The sequence below is a fragment of the Urocampus carinirostris genome, unplaced genomic scaffold (genome assembly GCF_059441175.1).
Source record: "Urocampus carinirostris isolate Australia breed hairy pipefish unplaced genomic scaffold, RoL_Ucar_1.0 HiC_scaffold_30, whole genome shotgun sequence".
Taxonomy (NCBI): Eukaryota; Metazoa; Chordata; class Actinopteri; order Syngnathiformes; family Syngnathidae; genus Urocampus; species Urocampus carinirostris.
This window is the reverse complement of record NW_028283137.1, coordinates 27,478-46,453: the sequence shown is the minus strand read 5'-3', so window position 1 is coordinate 46,453 and position 18,976 is coordinate 27,478. Positions and strand designations below refer to the sequence as shown.

Genomic DNA, 18,976 nt, shown 5'->3' with positions numbered 1-18,976 from the left:
GAGAGGACCAAGAAAGAAAGAAAGAGCGAGTCTGAGTGGACTGAGTTGGATTCGTAAGGCTCCCCCTGGAGAGAGCCCTTCGCAGGACACCACGGGAAGGTTCCTAGTCTTTGTCCTCTGTTGATGGTGTTGCACACGTTAGGTGCTAGTTTCCGCCTTTTTCGCGCTGGAGAATTTTATATCAAAACAATAGGGATGCCATTTTCAATGCAAGTGACTGACCCGTACAGTGTTCTAACTAAAACTGGATAGTCTTTACTTCGAAACACAAATGTAATATTTATAAATGAGAACACTATATTTTTCCCCTGAGATAGTTCATGGATTTTGTTTAATAATTGTATATTGCGTTCCTTTATATGGTTCCGCCCATTTATTCAGACCTACTTGGACTCGCTTATACAACCCCAACGTTCGACGAACTCCATTCGGTATTTTGACTTCGAGAGAAGTGAAAACACTTTTACAATTAAAAGGTTTGTATTGTCTTAACATTTAACAAGAAACAATGTGATTAAAAATAAAATATTATACTTAACGGTATTTATGCAAAGTTAACGGTTTAAATCAATGATCGTTTTGTAAGGGGTTAGCTCGAGTTTTAAGCTAACCCCTTAAAAAACGGTCGTTGATTTAAACCGTTAACTATGGAATTGAGCTAACCCCTTACAAAATGGTCGTTGATTTAAACTGTTAACTATAATATATAACGTTAAAACTAGTCCACATTACGACAAGAGCCTGTACTAATCTAAGCGACCAGGATTACATGTTACACAGTTTCTCTCTTTGTTCAGCATGAATATAAATTCATATACAGTATCCAGACATGCATATTCTGATTTTGCAAAACATCAGGACTCCATGCAAAACGCAGGGGGCTACACCAGCAAGGGCAAAAAAAGAGACGCCTTGAGTTTGGCATCACAGAGAAAGAAGATGAGGGGGATTTTGACTCCAGCACTTTCACTGTCATTGTCTCCCCAATCTGAAGTAGCACCATCAGCAGCCCAGAAAGTGAAGGGGACCCCCAAGTCATAACCAGCACTCCAGCAAAACAAGCTGATGCTTAGTTTCCGCCTTTTTCGCGCTGGATAATTCCATATCAAAAAAATAGGGATGCCATTTACAATGCAAGTGGCTGACCCGTACAGTGTCCTAACTAAAACTGGATAGTCTTTACTTCGAAACACAAATTTAATATTTATAAATGAGAACACTATATTTTTTCCCTGAGATAGTTCATAGATTTTGTTTAATAATTGTATATTGCGTTCCTTTATATGGTTCCGCCCATTTATTCGGAAATACTTGGACTCGCTCACACTACCTCAACGTTCGACGAACTCCATTCGGTATTTTGACTTGGAGAGAAGTGAAAATACTTTTACAATTAAAAGGTTTGTATTGTCTTAACATTTAACAAGAAACAATGTGATTAAAAGTAAAATATGATTCTTAACGGTATTTATGCGTAGTTAACGGTTTAAATCAATGACCATTTTGTAAGGGGTGAGCTCAAGTTTTAAGCTAACCCCTTAATAAACGGTCGTTGATTTAAACCGTTAACTATGGAATTGAGCTAACCCCTTACAAAATGGTCGTTGATTTAAACTGTTAACTATAATATATAACGTTAAAACTAGTCAACATTACGACAAGAGCCCTGTACTAATCTAAGCGACCAGGATTACATGTTACACAGTTTCTCTCTTTGTTCAGCATGAACATAAATTCATATACAGTATCCACACATGCATATCCTGCTTTTGCAAAACATCAGGACTCCACGCAAAACGCAGGGGGCTACACCGGCAAGGGGAAAAAAAGAGACGCCTTGAGTTTGGCGCCACAGAGAAAAGATGAGGGGGATTTTGACTCCAGCATTTTCACTTTCATTGTCTCCCCAAGCTGCAGTAGCACCATCAGCAGCCCAGAAAGTGAAGGGGACCCCCAAGTCATAACCAGCACTCCAGCAAAACAAGCTGATGCTCTCTGTAATTTTATAAAACAAAATGTAGCATTCACAATGGAGTAGACCCATTCATTGAAATTACACAAAATACAAGATAAATCAGCACTGCACATAGTTCTACTTCTTTTAGGAGGGCACAGACAACATCTCCAGCTTTTATTGAAATTTTCAACTGGTGGGCTGAACAGAAACAAGAAAAAGCAGAAAAGGACAAGGCCAGGCACCACAAAACTCTCATAAATACTATTGTTTTACAGGGGGGTGAAAATGTTGACCTTGTAATGTTTGCCTTTTCCTGTTTCTAATCAAGTAATATTAATGAATGTCTTCATTAGCTGTAGTGGACATTTTGTCTTTGTTCCAGTAGAAACAATAGCATGAATAACATTAGCAAGAAGCAAATAATTTTGACCTCAACTGTGTTGTGATATTTTCTTTTACCTTTTTAGAATGTAGGCAGGACAGCCGCATGGCCATATCGCAATACCAAACAGAACAGAGCTGATGTGGCACAACTTCTTGACCTTGAGTTTGAGGGGAAGAGGGCCTTCATTGATTCGGACACAATAAGGGAACAAGACAGACCGGCAAAAATATTGAAGGCATATCCATGCTTTCGAGATATTGATCATGTAAGTATGATCACAATTCACACTTTGATTCAGTTGAACAGTGAAATTGTTCTTTTGAACATTGGGTGCATACTGCTTTGATACATTAAATAGCTGTTTCAGACCCCATTTCCATGCAGGAAAACCTTTCATGTATTTTCTCTGAAAAATGAAAATGAGCAATCTGGTTTTATTTCTGCATGTAGACAGGGAAAACAGCATTTATGCATTGTGGTGTGATTTTTCCTTCTTTAGAATATCTGATAGTCCATCTGTTTCGCATGTTATTTGCAACACACCTGTCTATTAGCGTTTTATCATCAGTGTGAATAGAATTATTTTCACAAATGGAGGAGGGGAAGGGGAACATAGTTTTTCAGAATACCTCTCTACATATAATTGTTGTTTTCAAGTGATGCTTTAACTACTATGTGTTGGATATTTCCATACAACACTTCTTTGTGTCTTCCCCACCAAAGGTTCTTGATGAACTAAGACGAATAATAGACAACAACAACTCCAACTACGTGCAAGAGCTGAGGGAGCGGTGGCTCGAATTCAAATCTAGATTATGCCTCTATGGGGTTTACAAGAGGGCAATGAAACCTCCAATGTCACTTTCAGCTGGTAAGAACAGCCAACATAATACCAATAGAATCTGTATCCTTGTTTGTTTCTGTATACTGAGAGACAAATATTTGATTTGATTTTTTTTTTTTTTAGAAGAGCAAGCAATAAACCTCTTGACCATGCTGCTCATTCATGTTCTTCTGGTAAGTCACAAACTTTTACATAAGTGCATACTAAACTTTCTCAAATATGGCTGCTCCTTTTGTTGGTCCTCTATTCTGTTCATACTAAATTGTCATGTTTAGTCGGGGAATGGAGGGATGTGATTGCTGTCCTACTGATGTTGTGTTTTTCTGTTAAGCCCACAGAGGACCCCGAGACGTTCCTGAACAGAAGGCCACTCACCACACCACTCCTTTTGGTGGATGAAAATCTCGACTCCTTTCTCTGCCTTGGAACCGAAGCAATCCCATCACCCAAAAGGTACCTAGGGGATGCAGTATTCTACATAATTGCATACTATTATGTATTAAATATGACCTACCCTAAATGTGTGGCCTCTGTTCTTTCCCTTCTACAAACTGAGGTCCTGGGGGACTCAATCCATGACAAAGATGCCACACCAGCTTTCAAACGAGCAAGAAGTGATTGGATGGCCTTTTTTGCATAACTTTGTATAATGCTGCCTCCCCTCGGGAACACACCCACACACCCATCCATGGACGTACTTTGAGAACTTTTTCTGTTATAAACATTTGTGACCCCTTACGCTTTGGCCTCTCAGTCTCCCTGTAAGTGTGTGTTTTAATTGCCTTGTTTTGAGTTTAAGCATTGATTTAAAAAAAACAACCCAACTGATGTTCTTAAAATTAGACAAAAAAGAATGTTTGCAGTTCTCTTTTAGAAATTGGTAACTTGCACTCTATATTCTGTAGGCAAAAAAATGTGTTGTCTGTTTGACAGTTCACTGATACATGTGTAAGTGATAACTTTGATTTAGATTCAGATTCAGATCTACTTTATTGTCGTTCTAGTACACGTGTATACAGAACGAAATGTCGATGCATTGTTGTGGCAAATCCTCAAAAGCATTTGCACTTGCATATATAGAAATAGATTTGCATACATGTCTACATTAACTTACAATACATTACTTGCTTGTGGGAAAAGGTCGGGGTGACCTCGGTTGAAGATACCGTTGCCAGACGGCGTGCAAGGACTGGTCACGTACTCATACGTGATACAGGACCGCCTTTTGGGGTGTATCCAGCGTAATCGTCACTACTGCTTAAAACCATTGTCATGTTCACCGTTCTCTGAGAGAAACTTCGTTGCAATAAACGTCTCTCCCTCCACGCTGGCTTCTGTTTATCTGTTCCCTTATCTACTTATCTATCGAACCGACAAATTCTCCAATGTTGAATTCTACAACAAATCAATGGCGCCCAACGTGGTGATCTGGCAAATAGATAAACGGAAAAGGGAAAGGACTTCTCAATGGAATGGTCTCGAGCGGGCGACTGAGGTAAGGAAAGTTTTTTTTTCTCTTCCTTATTTCAGTTTGCTCGTCCGGGATTCGTGGGAAGTACGGGAGCCACTGTTGGAGCTAAATTATGAGAAAACGTGCACGTGGATTTCCGTCTTAAAGTCTGGCCCCCAAGTTAGGACGGATGAGATATGTAAACTGAGTTGAGATTTTTTGTCCGAACGGGAATTATGAGCTCAGATAATCCTGTTTTTATGGGACTGGCTGCGTGTAAAACATAACAAGGCTAATTTTATCTGGATAAAAGATGGGCAGCGGCGTCAGGTTTTTTATATTTATGATTGTCTTGAGATCTGTGTAAAGCTGTGATAAGACGTCGTCATTGGCTAGTGACAGTTCAAAATAGACGATTTATATATTGTTAATACGGGAAATATTTATTTGTTTCCCTAGTGGATTTATGATTTGGGAGTCCGACATGTGACCTTGCATTTAACAAGAAGTGTGGTGCATGAAAGATCGCCATTTTCTAAAATCTGATTTTGTTAGACCGACGCTAAAAAATGAGCAGTAATCGATGTTTTATTATTAAAATACTTTCGCATAGAACAGGCGATACAAAGAATGTGTGGGAATTGATGACATGTTTTAAGTGTGGGAGATGTCTCATTCGGGAATGTTGGTGTGTGCCAGCTAGCGAGAATTGTGCGTGTGTCTTTCTGTCTGTGGATGTGTGTTCTCCCCCGCCCGGCTAGCTCAGTCGGTAGAGCATGAGATTCTTAATCTCAGGGTCGTGGGCTTCGCTGAGTGATTTTTATTTCAATGGCAGATAACATCGCCTGCTTAAATGTGATTTCTCTTTATTTAAATAATAACAGTCATTAAAAAAATGTTACCAATGAGCAAACGTTACTGCTTTTATATTTAATATTAAAAAGAGGTAATTATATAATAAAATAAATACAAGTAAAAGTGTCCTAAACGTTTGTTAAAGACCCTTTTGAAATGTAATATTTATTTGACTGTTTATGCAAATTATATTCTGTATTTTTGTAAAAAAGGAAATAAAATATCTTATTTTGTACGCGGGTGATTTATAGTTAACTGTTTAAGGGCTAGGACGACGCTGCGCGGAGGAGAACCTTTGATGTTTTTGTCTTTTTTGTTTTTTCTTTTGTTTGGCGTTGGGTGTGGAGTTATGGATGCATGGATGAATGATGGAGTGACTGCTTCTTGGTTTTTGTGGGTTATTAGCGCAAACCGTTGGTTCTTTTGGTCTTTTTTCTTTTTTGTTTTTGTTTTTTACCCCCCCCTCCTTACCCCCACCACTCTGTCTTTCTCCGTGTGTAAGTTGAGCTCGACCGTGTGTATTGTTTTCCCTTTACTTTATGTGACGTTATGTTAAGTGGTGTCATAAAAATAAAAAAATGGAGGGATTACTTAATTCGTCAAGTCAAGTGCTCCGTTTGCGTGCGGCCTTTTGATTTGTGAGATCTTGTTCCGATAAACGTAATAAGTATAGTTTGGGTAAATTGAGGACAATTTGGCAAGCTTTTTCAAAATACAATGAAGAGCAGATTACTCAATCTTGAGGAAGACCATGAAAAATTTAAGAATTTAATTGCTAAGGTGATGTCTTCATTCATTCATTCAGTCATTTAACCTAGACTAAACATCCGAGTTTGTAAACATGACCGATTTAACAGGATTCAGAAGTCAGACGATCGTTGAAAAGGGCTGAGGATGGACAGAAAAACGAGCAAAGAACAAACAAAGACGTTCACTAATCCATTGTCTGGCCGCTTGTCTACAGAAGGGTCGTGGGGACACTGGAGCACATCCAGGCTTTCCTCAAACAGTGCTGATTGCAGCCAGTTACGAGGGGAAAAAGGTAGACAGCTGAGCACCAAGGTCAGTTTGGTACTGATAAGCTCACGAAAACATTCCGGCGGCAGACTGCGAGTGAACGTCACAAGGGACTGAGCCAGACGGCCAAGGCCGTCGACAGGGCGGTGATAACAACACAAGTCTGCTTTGAATCACGCTAGAATCTTGTTGATTGACGTAGTGTTTACAAATCTGAGGAATATTGATACGTTTGGATTGTGAATTATTTTATTTTTAACACAGAAATACTGCTAAAATTGTATTTTGAATCTGCTTTCCAGGAAATCGGTGATTGTGTCTCCAGAGGCATGGAGAATAGGTAACAGGGAAATACCTTTGACTTTATATCAGATAAATTTGTTTGTTCAAAAGGTCGTGAAGGGCATCTTACAAAAACTACACATTAAACAATGGTTCCATGGGTGAATTAGGTACAACCCACTACAGTACTTTCATTTATAGATAAACTCTTCTGCCATAACAAAGACATTAGAGGTATGTTCTAATGAGTTACTTTTCATTTGGTCATGATACAATTATTTGTTCATGAAATTTGAACTCTTCAACATGATTTATGTGTTAACTTAGTAATCACATGAGTTAGATATGATGGTATTCTCAGTGATAGTTTTTAAAAGCAAAGGTAGTCCAATGTTTTTTAATGTGACTGATTTTGAGTTGACTTAAACTGTAATTTTCTATGGGATAGTTCGAACTACATTGAAAATTGATGCTGTTGTTTTGTCTATTTCTTTGTCATCTGAATGCATTGAAAGTACTTAAAAACACGGAAAACCCATGAGCTCCGGGGGGGACTTCGCCCCACTAGTCCCCCCACCGGGGCACTGCCCTGGACCCAGTTGGGGGCCCGCGCCCCCCAGACCCTCACCTCATTTTCAGATAATTTCACTTTGGTCAAATCATATCCCTGTAACAGGCAGACCAGCACCGCATCTGGGCCACTTGAGCAACTACAAAACACTACAAACTGAACTGAGAGACTGAATGTGGCAATTGACGGCTGTCATCTACTAGCTGGTTAAGAGACAGGAGTCCAAGGTCGAACAACCATTTGAAAAGACGTCCCAGGGGATCTCGTGTACATCAAGGTCGACGAAAGAGGAACCATCCGAGGCGTGAGGGACCGTACACCGTCGTGAGGGCAACGCTGGCCGCAGTCCAGGTCGAGGGCTCACGCTGCCACCCAGGGGTCATCATTAATTGATTTTTGGAAGAAAAATAATATTTAAGTGCGAAAAAATTAAAATTATTTTTTTTTTGCGGCAAGGCCAATTGATGGGTATTTATTGGATTTCTAGCCATTAATTGGTAATTTAATGGTATACTAGCCGTGTCAATGTGGTCGAACAAACTGGTCCTTTAATCTTTACTTTTAGTACAAAAAATATCTTCTGAGTTATTGGTGATCACATCAGCTACCGTCATGTTGGGGCTTGTTTTATAATTATAATTTGTCGATTCCTCCTAAATTAATATGCGAATTGACGGAACACTAACTGAGGTTAGATGAACAGTGAATGATAGAACATTCACGCCAACATTATCATGCGCAGTAAGACACCTTAGTAATGAGAGGTTTTGCTATTTATTACACATTCATTTATGAACAAAATGTGTACAACATAGAAACATCGGATATAGTGAAAATGTTAGAGATTTTCATTAGATGAAACGATGTGGGAAACAAATTCGCTGTCCCAGAAGCGGTTGTTAGAAAACAAAAAAAGTTGGGCTTTTAGGCAATTTGTTGACAAGGTTGAATTTCATTTCTCATAAAAAGCTGGGCCTTATAATGGGGGAAACACGGTAGCTTACGCGTATACATGCACTGTCCCGATTGTGCGTGTATGTGCCCTTGACCGCATACGAAATGCTCGCGCGGCGAGAGAATTTGCACGTTTGTTGACGCAATCGACTAACAAAAAAACCCGAATAATTTCGCAATTAATGGGTCGCAAACTCGCAATAGTTGCTAATTATTTAAATTTTGCAATAAATGGATTTATGAATTTAAGCAACCATTCCATTAATTTTTCGCAATTAATGGCATTAATTTTTCACCAATCATTTATTGCTGACCCCTGCTGCCACCGTCAACGAGACCAAGCAAGATCAACAGGACAGTAACGTTCAAATTAGGAAAACAAGATGTGGGTGACAAAGCTGTGTGTGATAATAAATTGTCTGATATGGTTGTTACTAGGAGCAGAGCTCGAGAAATCGCAGCGGCGAATGAAAATTGCGGTTCCGAAAGTGCAACCGGAGATCCGAAAAGCGACGCTGACGACCATGACGCATCCTAGAGACAGCGACCCGGTTAAGTGTGACACTACTGTATAACATGCCAAAACGGTTGGTGATTTGGAAAGTACAAGTACACTTTACCTCATGAAGGGCTCACTGGCCCTGAGGTAGATAAGCTCTAAAGTACCAAAATCAAAAACATTACAGGAAAAAAGAAAAATGTGAGATGTGACGAAAATGTGTAAAATATAATTTTTAGAATATGGTTTCATAAGAGACATGCACTCGAAATTTTTTAAAGGGACAGTGTGTATAAATTGACCGCAAGAAGTCTTTGCACTGTGGAGTGCAACCAAAATAAAAGTGCTTAACAGGATAATAAAGGGGGGTCACAGCACCCACATAAGCACTATTTTTCACTGCCTCTAGGTGATGCTCATGTTATGTTATGGAAAACTCCAGTAACTCCAGTTTACAATCGCGTAGTCATTACAGCAGTACCTGTTTTGGATATAAATTGCTAAAAATACTTTATAAAAAAGCTAATTAAACGATTTAGGTTCACTATCAAGACATTTCTAATAAAAACTCGCAGGATAAAACCTTAACCGACAACGAACGTTTTATCCAGAAGCTGTAGCAAAGAGACTCAAACGTTTAGATTGGGTAAGTGTAAAGAAATAAAGACATGACATAGAGCTAAGATCGGCGTGCAGAAAAATAAAATCTCATACAGCAAAACCAAGAATCTTTGTTAAAGAGGAATTAAATGATAATGAAAATTTACAGGAAATGGTTGCGTCCCCAACATAGATGATGCGTCTGGGACACAGGAACAGGGTGAACTGTGAACACTGAGTGTATACTAGATAATTATACAGAATAGTTTAAAAAGAAAGAATGTTTAAGTAACAAAACTATTCATCTCTCGTTGAATATGCGAATGTAAAAAGGGTAAGAACTTTTTAGACGTGTAGTTTTGCTAAAGCAGAGGCGTGTAAAACAAAGAAGACGACTGGAAACCATCCATAATTTTAGTGTCCATCTTTTCGTTGGTTATAAACGGACATATTCAAAAGAGGCGTAATACATAAAAAGATTGTTTCCTTAGTTTTTCTCATATTCAATAATAGATTACTAGTGGTGTGAATGATTTCGAATTATCAAAAATTGAAAGAAGTTTGAAGATGACGACATAGTATCACAGGGAAGAAAATTGGAGACTAGAAATCATTAATAACGTAGCTGAAGCTATTCCAGTCACTGAATGAAATATTTCTTTTAAAAAGAAAAGAAAAAGAAAAACAAAGGGAACTAAGACAGTTAAGTAAAAACGAAGATTGTTGCGCGGAATAAAAGATTAAGATAGTAATATAAAATAAATACGATTCAACAAGGTAATTCATAAGTGACAAGTAGGTATTGCTTTATATCGAATCAACAATAAGAGATTATGATTACAGAGGGATGAAAAGACAACTAGAAATTTTTGACATTGAGTTCGAGTTGGCAGTTTTTTAGGACAATTGATTCCACACTGAATTTTGGCCGGACTAGTACATTAGAGAGAAAGAAAATGAGAAAGTGCAAAAGAGAGGGTGGGACGAAAGGAAGAGAGGGAAAGATTGTATAAATACAGCGATTGTGAGAGCCACATCAAGTTGACATATTTCAGCCTACAGCTTGTTTTTCTCTTGCGCTTCACTAAGTGTTGTCGCGGGCCGGATTCAATCCCCCCTGGTGCTGATAACGCCAAGGTCGCGGGCCGCCTGTTTGCACTAAAACATCTCAGTACGTAAGCACGATAAAACTTAACGAGACTCTAAGTGCCCCTGAATTCCACAAAAAGTTAACCTAGTATATTTTATGCTTTAATTCTGAAAGAAAAGAAAAAGAAACACTAAGACAAACATACAACATAAGTTATTTAAATAAGGATAATTTGCTGAAAATTGGGTATGAAAAACTTGCGACGAAAGTATGAAAGACAACACATTATGTAGTGTTTTTGGAGTTCCTCAGGGTATTGGAAGGCACTACATATATGCGCATCATTTATGATAAGAAGGAATATAACTTTACGGACATAGTTACAAAACGGGTGCACATATTGTAACTGACAATTAAATTTGGCATGACACTCCATCTTCAAAGTTAGGTAAAGGAACGGAAAAGATAAGGTTATAGTTATAATTAATACAATATGTACACAAGAATGTGCATTTAAAATGTTACATACGGTTGAGGTTTGTGTAAATATGCATTTGGTGAAAAATAGTCAATATAGTGCAAAAGAAAGTTGTACACAGTTGTACCTCTACTTATACGTTTAATTGGTTCTAGCAGTAAATATGAAATGATGAAACTATTGTAAATCGAAACACATTATCAATTTGAATCAATTGGATTGAAACGGGATTAGTCCGTTCCGAAAGCAAACGAACCTTGTTGAGTCAACTGCAATTGCCCTGAAGGTATACTGATGTTCAGTAGAGGTTCGTACATAAACAAAATCTAAAATAATATGTTTTAAAACTAACAATATAAATGTGTTAGAATAGCCAAGCCCAAGTCCAGACATAAATAGTGTTTGTGGAAAGATCTGAAAAATGGTGTATCCAAACGATCAGCGTCGTACGTTTGGGAACTGGGGAGCGGTTTTGTAAGGAACAATGGAAAAAATAACAAGGAACAAAGGGCTAATATTTCAGTTTGATGTGCAAAGCTTACACAAAGTAAATAAACAGGAATTAAATATAATGAAATACAACATCATAATTGTAAATGAGAAAAACTGGATGTGTCCCTAGGCCGTGACGACAAAAGTTTGCCCACCATTGACTTAAAACAATTGTTTTTGGGACGATAGACTGGTGGTTAATTGCGCTTTTAATGACTGATTTTTTTTTAGGTTCTTTTAAGAAGCAGAATGTTGGAAAAATTTTAAGCTGATTGTAGGCGATGATGAAATAGGTTGGTAAATTCTCTATAGAGCGTGACGTCTCGTTTGGTTTCATGTTATAGTCGTCATAGTTCCATTCCACTCCTTGTAGTTATTAGTATCGATACGACGACACACACACACACACACACACACACACTGCTGTCGTCTTAATAAAACTGAATCGACTCTGCACGGCACAACACAGTAGCCACGATCACACTCTCAGTCCACTCTTGGCGCCCATTCTCAGTCATCCCTCTCCTCAGAGCGCCCTAAGCCTTGCTTCCTTGATTGAGTAGAAGGACGTGTATAAATAGTGCAATTTGCGATAGAAGACAAGTTTGAATTACTGAAATTCCGGGTATCATGGGATGAGTCAGAGAAACGTGCAACCAGTCGGAGTGCCGACGGCCTACCAGAAACCAAATATGTTAACGACAGTACAGACTAAAGTGACGGATAATAGGGTAAACCTTAATGTGACGGTACAGGCGAGAAGAGTTCCGACGACCAAAGTCCAGGGAAACCTACACCCACGGCGGCAGCACTAAAGAGTGAGGTTACAACGCCGACAGCCAAAAATGAGTGCACGGCCAGTACGTAAAATTCGGGAAATTGTGTAGAAGAGGAAAACCGTAACCCTAACTCGGTAGTTGTGTAGGCGCATGGTCTCAATGTGCACTGACTTAATTTGACTAAACAACTTAAATTTTTGTGGGCCATTTGTCTTGTCATATGTTTTATGTTTGTTCAATGTTGTAAACGTTTGTATTCTTTCCTGTATTCTCTTTTTTCTTTGTCTTATGTTTGTCTTGCGCTCGCGTTTAAGCGGCCCACGTAACTGAAAAGGAAAAATAGAAAAATACGAAGGAAAATTGCCGCGGACGAGAGCGCGTGCGTTTTTAACAAAGAAGAAAAAGGATGCGAATTTAAGTGCACAATGCAACGACAAAAACGTTTTGTTATCAACAGTAAGACCGTTTAAAAATATTGTTTTTGGGTGGAACCGAGAGCACATCGCGTCAGGAATCGAAAACGTTCGTTTTCTGGGAAATCAGCGTTTGACGCAAAGGGTGTACAACATAACGCATAGGGGCCTAAGGGGTTCCAATAAATATTTTTTACGGTCCAAATTTTTTCTGTTTTTTCAATTGGAAAACGATAAATTTAGGAGTGGTAAGTTTAGATAATTATGTAGAGTTATTTCAGATTCATAGAGGTAATGCCAAAACCACACCATAGAAAGATGGAATAGTGACAGAAAATGAATTAAAATGTTTCGTTTTCAGTAAAAATTTGAAAATAAAGGAATGTGAAGATGATGAAGAATCCAATTGAGTGGAATAAATGGAGTAATTTGAGAATGAAAAGCATTGTTGTACGAGAGTAGTGGAAAAGCGTGAGTAAATACTTTTTTTCATTGAATATGGAGGAAATATTCATTGAATGGAATACAAATGAGTAAGATGAATCGTTGTAGATCAATGCACGTCGTTTTCAAATGAAGTAGGTGGAGCTAGGATAGCAGATTTAATTGGTTTGGAAAAAATAAATAAATGAATTGAAAGATTAAGTGAGATGGTTATATGTCAATTTCCCATTAAACTAGTGGGCTAAAAAGCATGTGTTAGGGGGCGTAGGAGAAGGGAAAGTTATGTAGAAAATGGTTTGTTGGCAGAGCAAGTAAGGAAGTTACAAATACAGAAAGATAAGAGTTAGCAAAGGAAGAAGTAAAAAGGCGAAAAGAAAGTAGGCGTTGAGGAAAAGAGAAGAGAGGGGTATACAAGTGGTAAAGGAAGAAGTGAAAAGGGGAAAAAGCAATTAAATGAAATATCTTTGTTGACAATTGGCCGGAGTAAAGAAAACATATGTATGTGGACGGGTATGGCTAAATAACATCGGACAACCGAGAGTAATTCCAGAGTAATTTATAGCTAGCAATGAAATTAAGTCTGGATTAGGATCGGTGTTTATCTGGATAACTCAGAATAAGAACGCAAAATGGATTAACTACATTTATTACAACCAACAACGTTTATTAATTACATTAACGAGGCCTTTAGTGCAGTAGGAGAGCAATTACATGAGACGTCTAGGATGGCCTGGCAGAATCATCAGGCCTTCGATTTTCTTTTAGCCAGTATAGGTGTGTCATATGATAAAGGAGGAAGGCTGTACGTATATACCTTTAAATTCATCCGAAGCAGGAAGCTTCACAAAAGCACTGACTGTTATGTCAGTGAGTTGAGCAATGAAGTGACAGTAAATACTGAAAAGAACAGTATCTCTTGATTGGTACTGGGGTAGTATGTTAGCAAAGGGGGAAATTTTCGTACTAACTATCGTAATAATTATGTATTTGTTGTGTTTCTGTGCCATACCTATTCTTAAAAGAGTAATTCTTAAGACTTTTGGAGAACAAATGACAGTAGTGGCTAATACTAGGGTGGTAAGAAGCTAAATGAGCACAGTTAGTGATTAAATATCCAAGCCTATTCCTTAGTGAGGGAGAACAGATGACTCAACTGAATTCAGAACCTTGAATTTTATTTGGCAACGTTAATAGTCAGTCTAAATTACATTAAATAATGGAGCATCTGCTGAAAGAGACACATATGATGATCTGGTCTGAATACGATATCAATTGGCACTATTGTTAAACATGCAACACACTGTATAGCACTAGGAATAACAGCAACAAATATATTGGTTTCTAATTGTGATTCTTTTGTTGGTATGTCACACTGCCGGGGAACAAGCTGCTGCCTGGGATGGTCATCGTCGCTTCCGGGTTTTTGGCTGCATGGAAACTGAGCGTGATGCCTGCTGGGATAACACTCACTCCAACATCTGACTTCACGCCACCCGTTGACGAATACGACAGTGCATGGTCTTCAAATTATGCACAGGGGTCAGGCCAAAGGCCGATGTATATGCTGTATCACTATCCAGTCATGCACTCATCTTGAAATGTATCGACGGCTGTTACCAAAATTTGTTATCGCTGATCAGTTTAATTATTCATTTACCTTTATCACGTACCGATCAACCGTCGACGGTCCACGTGTATAATACAGTATGTACGGATAAAGATAAATGAAGGGGGGGTTAGTGCATGGGTCAGATGTTTGGAGTGTTAGGGGTTTTTTCTTTTTTATTTAATGAAACATGAACAATGAAAGTTAGAGTAATCACAGCAGGCTGACCGCCAGAATTTTATTTTATTTTCGATTCGCGTAAACTCTGTCCTGTATTGATATCTACGATTGGTAATAATTTGCCACTACTCTGTTTTCCTTTTCAATTTTAATTTCCATTCAAAGGAAAAAAAAAAAAAAAAGGGGGGGATTATGTTGTGGCAAATCCTCAAAAGCATTTGCACTTGCATATATAGAAATAGATTTGCATACATGTCTACATTAACTTACAATACATTACTTGCTTGTGGGAAAAGGTCGGGGTGACCTCGGTTGAAGATACCGTTGCCAGACGGCGTGCAAGGACTGGTCACGTACTCATACGTGATACAGGACCGCCTTTTGGGGTGTATCCAGCGTAATCGTCACTACTGCTTAAAACCATTGTCATGTTCACCGTTCTCTGAGAGAAACTTCGTTGCAATAAACGTCTCTCCCTCCACGCTGGCTTCTGTTTATCTGTTCCCTTATCTACTTATCTATCGAACCGACAAATTCTCCAATGTTGAATTCTACAACAGCATCTGACCCCCACAGATTTACAGTTCGCCAACAAACGTTTCAAGATCTTGTCAAGAAAATGAGTATTTTTGTTACTGGTATGTCAATTGTGTTTTGTGATAATGACAAAGGTTTGTGGTTTGCCAATAAAATGGTAATTTTCACATTAAAACTATTTTTGCATTTGTATAGTATATCGAAACGTAGAGAATTTCTTGAAACAAGACTTCCTCGCCTAAGATTTTTATTACTTATTACAAGCAAATGTATCTTGTTTTTGACCCATTTTCTAATTTATTTTCAACTTAATACAAGAATATTGATCTTGTTGTAACCTTCATGCTAACTACTTTTGAGCAATCCTGGCTTAAACCCAGTTTGTTTCTAAACAATAATTCTCCAAAACAAGCACAAATATCTTAAAATGAGACAAAAAAAAAAATTGACAAGTACACTTAATAGTATTACTGCATATAATAACATTTTTAGGTATCTTATTTTCTTTTTTTTTTTTTCTTGTTTCAAGAAAACTTTATGAGTCGGATTTTCTTGCTGCACTGGCAGATAATTTTGCTTGAAACAAGTAAATTTCCTGCAATAGTGGCTAGATTTTCTTGTTTTTTTAGAGGCAGTTTTTGCAGTGTTGACGAGTTATGTTAATGGGTAACTGCTAAAGAGTGATTCTAACGGCTAAATGCTAACTTCATGCAAAAAGATTTTGGTAATGGCAATATTGTAACGAATTAATATTTAAAAATTATGCTAATGGCCTCATTTGATGAGTTATGTTAACGGATACATGCTAAAAAGTGATGCTAAAGGCTAAATGCTAACTTCTTCATGCTGCAAAATTATTCTAATGCTAACATGCTAACGACTCAGCAAATTGAATGGGCTCAATGCATTCCGGATGGGCCAATTAAAATCGAACGGCCCATTCTATTTGAACATGTATATTTCAAAAGTTTTTAAAGTGTAATAACAGTGTTATTACTATGGTTTTTACCATGAATGTGTTTTTTAGACCTCCACAAGGCATATCCTTGTTGCTAACGGTTGTGGGCCCATCTCAAATGAACTTGCCAGTACCGGTGTGGGGGGGCAGAGTCCCCCCACATAACCAAGTAAAAAATAACAGAAACATCTCTCTGAGCTAAAAACTTTATGCTAACTCATAATGCTAACAACCGGGGTTATATATACATACCGGGATCATCTTCCAGATCAATCACAACTCTTACAATTGCCGCGGGAATTGTCTAGTTGTGTAATTGTAATCCTGTGCAGTCCTTGTCATGATTGCCGAAGTGAAGACACCTGTGGCAATCGTTTGGCACGCCGGAGCGCGCTCTCTAATTTGCCGACGTTCACTTCTTAACCAGTCAGCGTCCAGACAAGGACGTCCGATTGTACTCCTGTGTTCCTGTGTGTTTCGCCAGATTAGCAAGTACCAAAGACTACTCTCCTGTTTTGATTCCTGCCTTCGGTTCCGACCTGTTTCTGCCCCATGTTTACGAGCTACTCTCCTGCCCTGGCCATCGACCTCCCCGCTAAGACGTATTGATTCTGCCTACCTGTCACGGGACTGCCGTCCGTCCAATCGCTGCGAGCCTTCAGCTCCCGCTAAGAGAAGTGCGACTTCCGCATCACGAAGCGACCTGCTCCCCACAATCAACGATCACTGGATCGTGGGTGCCAGCTTACATCTCTTTTCAAATAAAACTTAGAAACTAACGCAATTGGGTTCCCGTCTCCGTTCCTGGTTCCTGACAGTCCTTTGAGACATTTTTGTGATTAAGGGCTTTATAAATGAATCTGACTTGACTCGACAAGGCTTAAAACACACTTATATTATAAATTATAAGAATGACCTATATACCATTTTGACAGTATCTGTGTACTGTTTGTTAATGCTACATCCATTGCAACCCGGTCAACCTTTTTATTTTAAATTTTTATTCTTCATTATATATTGTACTTTTCTTTTTTTAAATAAAAAAAAATTAACGTGACAATTTGTTAATGCAACATCCATTACAGCCTCGTCATTCTGGAAGGGGGATTACCTCATTTGCGGTACCTTCTCAAGGTTTCTTCATTTTCCTCATGCTGAGATATTTGAGTTTTTCCTTGCCCTAATGGATGTTTAAATCAGATGGTGCAATGATAGTCTGTATTTTGCAATAGTCTGATCTCTGCAGCCCTTTGAGACTACTTATGATTAAGGGATATACAAAAAACATTACTTGGCCAGCCATCTCCGGGCAGTGGGCAGGAGACACCCTGAACTGGTTGCCAGCCAATCACAGGGCACACAGGGACAGACAACTCATTCGCTCATTCACACCTAGGGACAATTTGGACCGGCCAATTCACCTGAAATGCATGTTTGGGTGTAAATTACTGTTCGATTACATTCCCAACAAATACAAAGACTGAATGGTTTAAGTTGTATTACATTCCCAAAAAATGAAGACGAAGTGGTTTTGGTAAATCGAAATGACGGTTAAACCCGGAGCAGTCGAGGCGACGTAGGTACACCCCCATTTCATGTTTTCCCTTTATTTTTTAGATTTGTTGGGTTGGTGATCGTTTATATGTGATTTATTGATCGAATCATATGACAGATGTATCGCAAAATAGTCAGTAGAACAACGCAGACACATCTGGGTCATGCTCAGACCTGAGTCTCATAGGAGCAGTGTCATTTGGGTGCCCTAAGCACAAATGCTTTATGGTGCCCCCCATCACCACCACACAAAAAAATTGAAATTGAAGTTCTCAGTGCAATTTTTTTATTCACAAAACACCGCAACAAACACGAGAATTAAATGAGAAATGTTCCTTGTGTTTCTTTTGGATTAATAGGGTGAGGACGTTTTCATTTGTTATTTTTAAAATATTGTTTTAACATGCTTTGTATGTGATTTGTGTTAGTAATTTAGTGCTGTTAAAATAACGCCCAACTATCTGAGTTTGAGAGCTTTGTTTAGAAAAATGTGATTACCAAACTGTTTAATCTTTTTTTAAATTTCTGTTTTGTTTTTACAATTCGGTTGTATTCTTGCTTTAAAAAAAAAAATCTAATACGCAGAATAGTTTTCATATTATAGGGCGGTCGCGTGAGACCCGCATCTAAGAGGCCAGTGCGCCGGAGCGGTCACATCTAATAGGCCATATGAGCCAGTGTTATGCCGAGAAATGCATCCCTGCCGAGATTTGCATCCTCTCGCTACCATATCCATTTTTACCTCGTTTTTTCTCACTTTTATATCACTTTTCGGGAATGTAGTGGCGAATATATAACCAAAACCTCTTTGTCTTGCATTTGTTGGGAATGTAATACAACTTAAAGCATTCCGTCTTTGTGTTTGTTGTGAATGTAATCGAACGGTAATGCACACCGTATACAATACACTTTTGAGCAGGTAACATGTTTATTTTGCCTTTTTCTATTCAAATCGCTTGTATTTAAACTGTTATGCCCTCTATTATGAAGCTTATTTCAGCATAATAAGCTTTACTGTAGAGTGCATAACA

General features: G+C 38.4%; 1 protein-coding gene across 3 annotated transcripts in view; it reads left to right on the top strand.

The window, feature by feature from the left end:
- LOC148345720 (uncharacterized) overlaps positions 1 to 17,175 on the top strand; it is an 85,700-nt gene extending 68,525 nt beyond the window's left edge. Inside the window, exons 3-7 of one of the 3 annotated variants that reach the window (XM_088325826.1) lie at positions 2,425 to 2,607; positions 3,066 to 3,213; positions 3,313 to 3,359; positions 3,518 to 3,639; positions 16,876 to 17,175. In XM_088325826.1, the coding sequence (XP_088181952.1) occupies positions 2,425 to 2,607; positions 3,066 to 3,213; positions 3,313 to 3,359; positions 3,518 to 3,639; positions 16,876 to 16,990 (615 nt within the window). In that variant the 3' untranslated portion in view covers positions 16,991 to 17,175. Of the gene's footprint in view, positions 1 to 2,424; positions 2,608 to 3,065; positions 3,214 to 3,309; positions 3,360 to 3,517; positions 3,640 to 3,742; positions 4,158 to 16,875 lie in introns of those variants that run through there. The other 2 variants (XM_088325825.1, XM_088325827.1) reach the window with 2 other exon arrangements.
- The last annotated feature ends 1,801 nt before the right edge of the window (positions 17,176 to 18,976 follow it).